This window comes from Notamacropus eugenii, chromosome 2, assembly GCF_028372415.1.
Source record: "Notamacropus eugenii isolate mMacEug1 chromosome 2, mMacEug1.pri_v2, whole genome shotgun sequence".
Lineage (NCBI taxonomy): Eukaryota > Metazoa > Chordata > Mammalia > Diprotodontia > Macropodidae > Notamacropus > Notamacropus eugenii.
In genome coordinates this window covers 318,097,291-318,109,902 of record NC_092873.1, presented here as the reverse complement: position 1 = coordinate 318,109,902, position 12,612 = coordinate 318,097,291, and the positions used below count along the sequence as shown (strand labels likewise).

Below are 12,612 nucleotides of genomic sequence, written 5' to 3'. Positions count from 1 at the left end.
CAGCCATTCTTTAACTGATGGACATGCCCTTATTTTCCAGTTCTTTACTATTTAAAAAAATGTTGCAATACATATTTATGAAATATAGGTTCTTTCCCTTTGTCTTTTACCTCTTTGAGGTACACCTCAGTGTTATCATTGGGGGAAAAGGTAGGTACAGTTTAGTGACTTTGGGGTTCCGGGTCCAAATTATTCTCCAAAACAGATGGACCATTTCACAACTCAACAAACATTATATTAGTGTTTGCACTCTCACATCATCCTTCAATATTTGTCGTTTTCCCTTTATGTCATCTCTTTCAAATCTATACAGTAGGTACACCAATCTGGTAGGTGTTAGATAGCACCCCAGAGTTTTTTAATTTGCTTTTCTCTTATTAGTGAGTTGAAATATTTTTTATATATTGCTGATAGCCTGGGTTTTTTCTTTTAATAGGTCCTTATTCATATCCTTTGACCCTTTATCTTTTGGGGATCATCTCCTGTTCTTATAAATTTAGACTAGTTGCCCTATTCTTGGATGGCAGACAAACTGAAAAACTGAAAAAAAAAATTTTCCCAGTTAACTGTTCTCCTTCTAATTTTATCTACATTGACTCTCTTTGTGCATAAGCTTCTCCATTTTATATAACCAAAATTGTCCATTTATCTCATGGGATCTTTTTTACCCATTGTTTGGTTAAAAATTCTTTCTTCATCCATAGGATAAAGAGCAAATCAAGCCATAGACTACAAGCTCGAATCATTATGAATAGAAAACAATAGTACCCATATATTTACACAGCACTTAAAGGTTTCGAAAGCACTTTCCTCAGATCAACTTTCTGAGGCAGGCAGTATAAGTAGTATTGAAATTAAGACTCAGAGAGTTAAAAAGATGGGACCAGGACCACCCAGCTAGTGAAGTATCAGAACTGGGAGGTGGTGGTGTTATTGTCATTCAATCATATTTTACTTTTCATGACCCCATTTGGGGTTTTCTTGGCAAAGATACTGGAGTGTTTTGCCATTTCCTTCTCCAGCTCATTTTACAGATCAGAAACTGAGGCAAACAGGGTTATGTGACTTGCCCAGGATCACACAGGTAGTATCTGAGGTCATATTTGAACTCAAGAAAATGAGTTTTCTCCTACACTCTATCCACAGCACCACCTAGCTGGGGGGTAAACCTATGCAATCTTGATTCCCCTAGGGTTCTTTCATATCACATTGCCTCCATGTATTCTCCATGTACTTCTCTTTGTGATATGCGATTCATCATATGTGAAGATGAAATGTCAATAGAGGATCATCATCAAATATCGAGACAACTGAGTACCCACCATCTGCAGGATACTCTGCTAGTGAGACGAAGTCTCTGGCTTATCATTCAACTAAATTTATTGCTCTAAGCACCAAGACAGATTTGACTAAGCTGTCCGTGCATGCTCACCTTGTGAACCATAGCAAACACCCTTGGCTGGAGTGATCAATTAATCAATAAACATCTATAAATCACTTATTACGTGCCAGGCACTGCGCTAAGTGCTAAAGAGGCAAAAGCTCCTGCCTTCAAGAAGCTTACAATCTGATAAAGCAGTAGTAACAATAATAACTAACATTTATATAGCACATACTACATGCCAAGCACCATGTTTTACAACTATTATCTCTTCATAGTAGCCTTTAGAAGCAGGTAGGTAGGTAGGTGCTATTATCACCATTTTACAGATGAGGATCTGAAGACTTGCCTAGGATCACACAGCTAATAAATGTCTGAGGCCAGATTTGAACTCAGGTTTTTCTGACTCCAGTCCTGATGCTCTATCCATTGAGCCACCTCAAACAAGGAACAAAACCTAATTAATAACCTCAGATAAGACCCAAGCCTACAGCTTTGGTCTCATTAGCACCATGCTTTAATGAATTGAGCCAGCTGATTAGAGATATTAATGTTTACTTTGTCTGGGATCTAGTTTAGCACCATGTGCAATTAGGCACTGAAAAATGCTTTTGTAATGAAGACAAGCCTGCCCAGCATGGATCCTTGCAAGCAAACGCATGAGCTAACTCCCTGCAGTCATTTCTTTTCAGAAACATCAGCAAACAAAATCACAAGCAGGCTGCCTGGCTACAAGCTCCTTTTTCTCCACAGAATCTTCTGAGCCATCCCCCAGCATATATGTCACTACTCTCAGCTGTCCTTGCCAAGGTCCAGGCTCCAGGCGCTACACTGACAGGGGGACTGTTGTTCTAGTAGTCTGGGGTTGGGGAAAGGGCACAGATTCTGCCACGGGACCAGGAAGATGGGAACAGCAGGGCTGACATAATGGTCATCTCAAAATAAGAAGAGCTGCTCAACCCAAACCACTCAAACTTTGGCTCTGAGTGGAGTGACTGTGTATGTATGTGAAACCTGGTGAGCCAGACGTGGCAAGCAAGGCGGCAAGGAGGGGGAGGCTTCTGCTGCTCATAACAAGTATCTGTCTGCCAGCTACCTCCTTCTTACTTGACCTGTTTTGATCACCACCCAACCACCCCCTCTCACAAGCAGGCACAATTTCTTACAAGTCCTAGTAGGTTAATAACAGCGTCTTAAAAAAAAAAAAAACCTGAACTGCTTAATTGTAGTTTTAAAATTTCCTTGTTTAAATGCCCTCATATCTTAGTAACCCATTTGCTCTTCCCTGAAAACAGCCATTCCTTTCCTACATTCTATAACTGCTCTGTTCTCCTAACATTTAAACAACCTCTCCGTTCTAACCCAAATCATATCCCTTCTCTTCCTTCGAAACTTTGCTTCTGAGAGCTACTTCTTCTAGACAGCTGTTCCAAACCAATCTGACATTATTCTAGCCATTTTATTACAGCCTAGATGTCCCTGACTTCCTCCCCACCTCCCTGTTCTTGTCCCTCTTTCCCCAATATTTGGCAGTTGTATTGACATCCATATTAGCCAAAACTGGTTGTGTACACATTTCTCTGTTATTTGTGCAACTTGTCTTTCTATGTCCACAATATCTCCACATTTCTGCCCTACACTCCACCAACACAATCTCCATTCTAGTTCAAGTTCATCACCTCTCACTTAAACTAATGAAATAGCTCTTCATTGGTCTTCCTACCTCAAGTCTCTCCCAACTCCAATTCAACCTCCACACAACTGCCCAAGCACTTTCTTTCTACCCAATAAACTCCAATGGCTCCCTCTATGGTCAAATATAAGCTATTCTGCTTGGCGTTTGCAGCTTTTACCATCTGGCCTGATCCTATCTCTCCAGTCCCCTTTCACATTGTTCCACTCTTCATATTCTATAAAGTCCAGCCACATTGGCCTATTTACTATTCCTTATAAATGACACTCTTATCACCATGCCTTTGCTTTGACTATCCCCCATTGCTAGAAGGCTCTCCCTCTTCGTCTCCACCTTTAGGGGTTTCTGACCTCCTTTAAGACTCAGGCTAGGGAGAGCTAGGTGGCACAGTGGATAGATCACCAGTCTGGGAGTCAGGAGGAACTGAGTTCAAATCTGATCTCAGACACTTCTTAGCTGTGTAACCCCTGGGCAAGTATAACCCTGACTGCCTTTCAAAAAAAAAAAAAGACTCACTTCAAATGCTGGCTTCTACAAGAGGCCTTTCCCTGTTCCCCTCAGTTAGCTTTTTCTGTGTCTGTTTTGTGTGTGTCATAAATGTGTGTGCGTGTGTACGTGTGTATTCTTCAACAGAATGTAAACTCTTTGAGGGGAATGTTTCATTTTTGTCTTTTGGATCCCCAGGGCAAGTACAATGTAAGTATTTAATCAATATTTGTTGATTGATTGATACACCCTCAGTCCAAGTTGTGCTTCTTCCACTAGACCAGGGATGGGGAACGTGTGGCCTTGAGGCCACATGCAGCCCTCTAGGTCCTCAAGTGCGACCCTCTAAATCCAAAGAACAAATCTCCTTAATAAAAGCATTTGTTCTGTAAAACTTGGACTTAGTCAAAAGGCCACACTCACTGACCCAGAAAGGCATGTATGGCTCTGATGCCATAGATTCCCCACCCTTGCACTAGACTGTCAACTTAAGGATAAGGACCTTAACTTTGGCTGTGCTTTGTACACAAAGTATCCTGGAAACCCTGGACCTTAGCATCCACCTTATTGCTGTACCCTTAGAACCTCTGGGCTTTTCCAACCATCCTGTAGTTGAATTTTTTTATATGTATTGTCTCCCCCGATTAGAGCATGAGCTTCTTGAGATCATATTGTGTGCCATTTTAAAAATTTCTATCCTCAGTGCTTACTGAAATGCCAGGTGCACAGTAAACATTCAAAAATGTTGATTAATTTATTCATTCATCTGATATAGAAAACAGAAAAGTACCCCTAGAAAAATGAATCTGGAGACTGTAGATCTGGGTGTAAATCTTTATTTCTGCATCTCCATAAGAATATTATATATTACATCAAAAGTTTTGCTTAAAATCTAGATCACCTATATCCTCAGCATCCCTTTCACTTTCTATTTTAGTGATCTTGTCAAAAAATGAAGAGGTTAGTCTGCCATAACATATTCTTGATGAATCCATAAAGGCTCTTTGAAATAATTTCGTTCCAACCTTAAAGACTTATATGAACTGATGCTGAGTGAAGTGAGCAGAACCAGAACATTATACACAGTAACAGCCACAGTGTGTGAGGATTGATTTTGACAGACTTAGCCCTTCTGAGCAATGCAAGGACTTAAAACATTTCCAAAGGACTCATGACACAAAATACCATCCACATCCAGAGAAAGAACTATGGTGTCGGAATGCAGAAAGAAGCACATTATTTTCTTTTTTGTGGTGTTTCAATGTGTTTTGTTTTTCTCATGGTTTCTCCCATTCGTTATAATTCTCTCATGCAACATGACTGGTATGCGAATGTATGTGTAGAGACCATATAAGATTGCATGCCATCTTGGGAAGGAAGGGGGAGAAAATTTAAAAGTTAAGGAAGTAAATGTTGAAAACTGAAAACAAATAAATTAATAAATTTGAAAAAAAGAGAAATAATTCCTTCCCTTTCTAGATATTTGACAAACACCTTGTTAATAATCTTTTCTAAGATGTTCCCTAGGAATATTTTTTTTAAACTGGGACATTTGCCTTTCTCCAATTCTGTCATACCTCTCCCATTTTCAACAGTCTTCAAAGTATTACTGTCTCAGCAATCACATCTGTCATTTCTTTCAAGGACACAAGAATGTAGTTCATTTGAATCAGGTGAGTTGAATGCATCAAGAGTAATCCCATGATTTGAGGAGTTTTAAAATTTAGCTTGAGCAGATAGGTAGCACAATAGATAAAATGTAGGTCCTGGAATCAGGAAGATCTGAGTTCAAATTCAACCTCAGTGTGTTTGCCTTAGTTTCCTCAACTGTAAAATGAGAATACTAATAGCACCTACCTTCTAGGGTTGTTTCGAGGAACAAATAAGAAATATTTATAAAGAGCTTAGCACAGTGCCTGTCACATCATAAGTGCTTAATAAAATGCTTGTTTCCTTCCTTCTTTTAAGAGCTCCTGTAGCCAAAAAAAAATGCATCACTCTATGGCCATCTCATTGATGCATCCCCTCTGAACTCAGCCAGCAAACAGAGACTGTTGTTTTTTCAACTTCCAACTTAGTAAGATCAGTCAAGACCTGATTAACATGGACTTTGAATAACCCAGGGTCTTCTATACAACATAAGGGGCAGGGAAAGAGGGAATAAGCATTTATTAAGCACCTATTATGTTCAAGGTACTTTGCTAAGCACTTTACAAATACTATCTAATTTGATCCCCACAACAACCCTGGAAGGTAGATGCTGTTATTCTCATTTTGCAGTTGAGGAAACTGAGGCAGAGGTTAAGTGACTCGCCCAGGGCCCAACAGCCAAGTATTTGTCTTAGTCTGGATTTGACATTTAAGGCAGATCTTACTGATTCCAGGCCCAGCATTCTATTCACTATGCCATCAGGTTGCCTTATTGGAGGCCTCCAATTGTAAATGGAGGAAAATGAGCCCCAACCTCCCACCCCACCCACCCAGTCATCCTGTCACCCAAGAACATGGTCAGCATTAGTTTAGCTGCAGAATCAGTCAGAAAAAAAAGAACTCATGTTGGAATCAGGCCAGGGCTGAAATCTCAAGTCATTTTAACCTTCTAGGTTCTAGTTTCCTCAATTACAGACAGGGGTAATAATTTCACTACCTACTTCATAAAGCAGTTTTTAAGAAAGTGGTCTGTAAACATATTAAATGCAAGTTGTTATTAGTATAATTATCATTTATGTAAAGGATAAACACAAGAGACCCTGAAAGCACTAGGGAAAATGACAAAATGTAACATTCTTCCTATATCTGTATTTATTTCATTGCCTAGATCAAGAGTCCCATCAGAATGTAGTTTGTTCCACCTTAAAGGGAGAGAAATGGCACAAAGGAAAAGGTTGGCAGGGACCTCAGAAGTCACACATGTATCAATGTCAGTTATCCTTTGGATCTTCAGGGAGCCAGGTACAGACAACAGATGAAGCTGAAATGATTGATGGAGCTTCAGTGAAATTCTATGGTATAAGATCTTAATGATACTTCACTTAGGAAATGTGGGATGGAAGGTGAATAGAGGATGAAAAACCAAATGAGAGGGCTCTCTCTTGGACAGGGGCATAAAAAAATTTCTGGGATGCAAGCTTATAGGTAAGGCCCCTGCTTCTCCAATTCATCTGTCCCAAAAAGAAACAGGTAAAAGGTCTATGTTCACCCCTAGGCTGCTGAGTAAATTCTTGAATACTGATTTGGGGGAGTCTGTTCCTTAGAAAAATGATCACATTTTCCAATTGACCCAGAGACAACTGGCCGGTGAGGTTCTTCAGGTGACCACTTTAGGGTCCCAAGGTCAAAGATTTTATTTGTTTCTGAAGTAATCCCCAAGGAATCTACTGCTCAGGACTTTGGTGTTATGGTCCAAGAGTTCCAGTTCTTGAAAAGAAGATTCAATTTCTAAGTGACCACTTAAGAATAATTTTCTCCTCCCAATCAATAATAACAATAATTAATAAGAGTTGGCATTTACGTAGTGCTTTGAGGGCTGCCACATGTTTTATATGCACTATTCCATTTGATCATAAGGACAGTCTTATGTATAGTCTCTGCAATTATTCTCTTTTTATAGATGAGGAAACTGAAGTTCAGAGAAATTAAAGGACTTTTCCATAGTCACCCAATGTCTGAGGAAAGATCTGAATCTGATCATCCTTGCTCCAGGTCCAGCATTATGCCATGCTCTTTGAAGAAACAAAACATGTAAGAGCTCCGTGGCTAACAATAAATAGAGGAAATTTTCTTCTCTTTGGCTCATAAATTGAGTCAAGAGACTCAAATTCTGTCACTTACTAGCTATGTGACTTGAATAAGTTCCTTCTTATCTCTATGCCCTAGTTTCCTCATCTGTGGAATATTAATAACAATTATTATTATTAATAACATTTATATAGCACTTTAAGGTTTGCAAAATTTTATACATGTTATATTGTTTGATTTTTCACAACAACCCTGTGAGATAAGTGCCATTCTTATTCCTTTTTATCGATGAAAAAAGTGAGTCCCTCAGCTATTAAGTGTCTGAGGTAGGATTCAAACTCAAGTCTTTCTGACTCCAATGTTAGCATTCTACCAACTGTTCCTCCTAGAATGAGGGAATTGGACTGGATCGGGGTGGGGAACCAGCAGCCTCACAGCCATACGTGGCCCTGTAGGTCTTCAAGTGTGGCCCTTTGGCTGAATTCAAACTTCACAGAACAAATCCCCTTAAATAGAAGGATTTGTTCTGTAAAACTTGGATTCAGTCAAAAGGCCACACTAGAGGACATGAAGGCTACATGTGGCCTTGAGGCTTCAAGTTCCCCACCTCTGGACTGGATGGTCTGTAAATCCTGTGGTTCTCAGATTCTGTTGTCTTCTCATTCTTTGATCCACCCCCAAGGTAAACAGCCTTACAGAAGAGGCCAGTCTAGCCTTTCCTCTTCCTCCATTGCCTGATCCTTTTCCATAATCCAATCTGCCCTATACAATACCACCAGAATTTTGGAGGGGGCAGGGGAAGGGAAGGAATAGGTAGAGAGTACAAGGCTGTGATTTCTTCCATGTGAAAAACTCCTAGAGGGTTGCGCAGTAGGTAGAGCCCTGGAGCTAGGAGGACTCAAGCTCATATTTGGCCTCACTAGCTGTGTGACACTGGGCAAGTCAATTAACTGCTATTGACTCCAAAAAGAAAAAAGAAAAACTCCTTCCACAGATACAGACCTGTAAATCATCAACTAATCGACCTGGGGTGCTGAGAACTAGGGGTACCAAGGAGGTTGAGTTATTTGCTCATGGTCACATAACTAGTATATATCAAGAGAGAATGCGTGAATCCCAAGTTTTCCAGACTCTTTTCTACTACTCCAAATTATCTTTCCCCAGAATAATCTTCCTCAAATACCACTTTCACCCTATCATTCCCTGATTAAGAATCTGTTCTCTATGTCTTACTACATCAAGTCCAATCTCCTTCAGCCAAGCATTTAAGATCTTCCATAATCTGGCCTCACTTTACCTAGACAACACCTTTTCTCAGTGCCCTTCATCTAGTTAGAATTGTCTCCCTTACTATCTCCCAAACGTAATATGCTCATTCCCATTTCCATTTGCTTTCCTCTGCTTCCTAATGCCTTCCTAACTCCTCTTCAGCAATTCATCCTGCACTGTCTTCAAGTTCTACTTCAATGACCACCTGCTCCATGAAGGTATTTCATGGAAGTCTAATGACTTGAATTCTAATCTTACCTCTACTAATAGTTGGTTAAGTGAGTCCAAGAAACTCACTGATTTCTTCTGGGCCACAATTTCATCATCTGTAAAATGGGATTGTACCGGTCTATATTCTATAGAAGCCTTCTCCTTCCCTCATCTGTAGACCTTAAGAGTTGTCTCATCAAATTCAGACCATAAACTCTATCCACTATCTACTAATCTGTTTGATTATCCCCTGAAGACCAAACTGTTTCCTTTGGTCCTTGTATTTTGCTCCTAGCAAACTGTTTGTTGAATGGAACTAGACTGTATAATATATGTAATTATTTGTCCTTTAGTCACTATGTATATTTTTTCTTGCTCTCTTAATATACAGACTGACTTCTATTTCTTCAGAAAAAGCATTATAAAGTGGTAAGTGCTAGACCTGGAGTTTGAGAATCCGGTTTCAAATCCTCGCTCTCTGACTATATGTGTCACCTCAAGTATGTCATTCCATCTCTGTGGGCCTCATTTTTCTCATCTGTAAAGTGAGAGGGTTGGAAATTACCTCAAATGTCCCTTCCAGCTCTAAATCTATGATCCTATCCTTCTACAGCACCAAGAATAGTGCTAAATAGATAGCAGTACCTTCCTTTTTGTTGTTTTTGCTTAGTCATGTCCAATTCTTCATGACCCCATTTGGGGTTTTCCTGGCAAAGATACTGGAGTGGTTTGTCATTTTCTTCTCCAGGTTGTTCTACAGATGAGGAGACTGAGGCAAACAGGGTTAAGTGACTTGCCCAGAGTCACACAGCTCATAATTGTCTGAGGCCAGATTTGAATTCAGGTCTTCTTGAGTCCAGGCCCAGCGATCTATCCACTGTGTCACCTAGCTGCCCAGAATTAAAGGTACTGGCTTCAAATTCTGGCTCTGATACTACACATACAACCTTGGGCAAGTCAATTAATCTCTGTGAACTTGTTGCTTTACATATAAAATGAGAGGGTTGAACTAGCTGATATCAAGGGTCTCCTCCACCTCCAAATCTTAAGATCCCATGAAAAGAGCTCCCCAACTACTTCACAAAAGCTCTCTCTTAAGAGGTTACATCCTTGGAGTGTGAGGCTGGGGAAGATCTCCTGGGAAGCATCCAAGCATGCCTGGCTACTTTCTCCAGAGAGAGTTACAGATTGGAGTTTGAGGGGCAAAGAAGCTGGAAAAGGGCTTTGCCCTTCTAGAGGTATCCATTCATTTCCAGCCAGTGTTAGCCCTAATCACAGGCCAAAGAGGAAGTCAGTCACCTATGACAGGATGTGGCAAAGCCACTCCTACCCCAAATCACTCCCCCATTAGCCTCCTATAGTACCACCTTTCCTTCCTATTTGGCCTGGAACTCCCAGGGTTTAGACAACAAAAGCAGGCAGTTAGTACAGGGAAGAAAGAAAGAGTGGCCTTTTCAACTAGGCTGTTTCTATAAGCACAGATTAGAGTAAGACTCAGTCTGTTGGAGAAGGAAAGTGCCATAAAGATCTGTGAATCCTCCCCCTGCTTTCCCTCCCCCTTGGTTTACAAATAATGAAAAAGAAACTTAAACAAGACTTGTCCAAGGTCATAGAACTAATTAGTGGTAGATTCAGATCTAGAACCTAGATCTCTGGGCATCTATTTTATTGTTCCTCCCACTGAACTACTAATGCAAGTTAAGTTTCAATATCCGGAAGGTGGTCATGTTTTGCCCAGACTGGGAGAGACACTGAGGCAGAACTAAATAGGGAAGGTAGGTCTGAGAGGTAAGGTACCCAACCAAGACTGTAAAGGAGGAACTGAAGACCAACTTTCCCTATTTTGCAATTTGCCCCAAGATCCAGAAATTCCCCTGTATTTCTGCTGATGAGTAGTGGTGCAGTCCTCTCAGAAAAAGTACCCACTTCACTGACTCAAAGTAATACTTGTTAACTTTCATGATTTACATAGTAACCCCCACTTTTCTTTTATTACAACTGCATCACAATTTCTCCCAATCCCTGCAGTTTCTTCCCTCCCCTTGACTACTTAGTCTCCACCAGGCACTTCCCAACCCAGGAAACTACTGATGAAATTCTGCTTGACAGACTTCAGTATTGACTTTGTCACAAGGCAATGGCCAGGAGGCACCTAAACCAGATGGATTATAGCTTATAGGATTTAAAGCCTAAAAGTGACCTAAGATGATTCTAGTCTAATCCCTGTATTTTATAGATAAGAAACCAGTTAACTGACTTGCCCAAGTTCACATAAGCAATAATTCAGTAGATTTGGAATGGGTATCAGATCTTTTGATTCCAAATAGAATGTTCTTTCCACCACACCATGTTACCTCCAAGCATGATCCCAGAAATGATTTATTAAAAGGCAGTGTAGGCAAAAAGTGCAGAGGCTCTGTCATCATACTACCCCAACAAGATCTCTTCAGACCCTCGAAAAGCAGTGGGCCCTCACCCTTGGAAACGAGCACATAGGTACAATAGAAAACTGTGGGATGCTTCCTACTTAGGAAACTTCTCATTTATCTTCAAGCATTTGCTACTTTTCTGCGAGAAAACAGATAAACTGACAAGAATACATAGCCGTTCAAGGACTGGGCCACACACAAAAGGCAAAACACAATAGCATACTAACAGGTATTAAAAACTTGGAAACTGATATTGTCAGACCGGCATACACTATCCCTCCCGCCTTAGACCCCTTCACAAGGGATGGATCGGCTTCCAAATCCCAACTTCCAACCAGACCCTTGGGGCGACTGCGCAGTGTGCTAGCCCAGAATGAGAAACCCTTCAGCTAAGTCCTTGCCCCAGCCTGGAGAATGAACATCCCCAATCCCCTAAAAGCACAAGAGCAATTCTGAGTCCAGCAGCATTTCCCTAGGGCTCGAACTACAGCCCCCTCAGCTCCCAATCTCAGCAGCAGCTGAGTCCTGGAGTAGAGTGGAGGAGGGGAAGAAGGGGGAAGGGGAAAGGAAAGGGGGAGGGGGAGACAGAAGGTCCTGGACCCATGCAGATTACTCCTCTAGATGCCAGCTAAAAGAGTGGAGAGGGATGGAAAGCAGAAAAGTAGAGGGAATAAGACCCTGGTAAGAGTCTTGTTGCTGCACACCGCTGAATCCAGTAAACACACAAAACCCAGTAATAAAACTGGAGAGAGGAAACCGGACAGTTTGTAGAGGGTGGAGGACAAACATATGGGCTAAGTGTGCCAAGTGTGTGTCTATCTCCATAAGGATCTAAGTGAGTGCCTCCCCACTCATTCCCAAAGCCTGGGCACAGAAGATCGGGCCAGGCTCTTCTTTGCCCAGTCCCCCATCGGAGGGGCTGTGGGGCCTGTCGGGGGGGCGGAGGGGAGGACGGGACTATATGGAGTTGAGCAGCCGGTCACCCACCTTCGAAGTCCGAAATGATCCCGTCCAGCTGTGCATTGACCGTGGGGTCCGACATGTTGGCTCCCGAAAGATGTCTAGAGGCTGGTTGAGAAGAAGCCCTCACCCTCACCCCCGGCCGAGCCCAGAGCGCTGGTCCGGGGGCTGGCTGCCCAAGGTCCTAGCCGTGCGGAGCTCGCTGGCACTCGCTCGCTCTCTCCCGCTCGCTCGCTCTCTGGAGCGCCCCTCAGCCCACCGGATCCGGGTGAATGATTGCAGGAGGAAAGCGGTCGCCGCCCCGCCTCTCCCTCCTCTGCCTCCTCTGCCTCCTCTGCCTCTTCTCCCTCCTCTCCCTCTCCTCCCTCCCCTCCCCACTCGACAGCCCAGCCTCCTCGCCTGTCTCGCAGTTGGGATCAGGTTCCCTCCCCAGCAGCCCAGCCCCC

General features: G+C 42.1%; 1 protein-coding gene across 4 annotated transcripts in view; it reads right to left on the bottom strand.

The window, feature by feature from the left end:
* SEPTIN9 (septin 9) overlaps positions 1-12,612 on the bottom strand; it is a 335,206-nt gene that overhangs the window by 188,867 nt on the left and 133,727 nt on the right. The window contains exon 1 of one of the 4 annotated variants that reach the window (XM_072645130.1): positions 12,194-12,509. The exons of the other annotated variants lie outside the window; for them this stretch is intronic. Within the exon in view, the coding sequence (XP_072501231.1) occupies positions 12,194-12,248 (55 nt within the window). The 5' untranslated portion in view covers positions 12,249-12,509. Of the gene's footprint in view, positions 1-12,193; positions 12,510-12,612 lie in introns of those variants that run through there. 4 annotated transcript variants of the gene reach the window in all.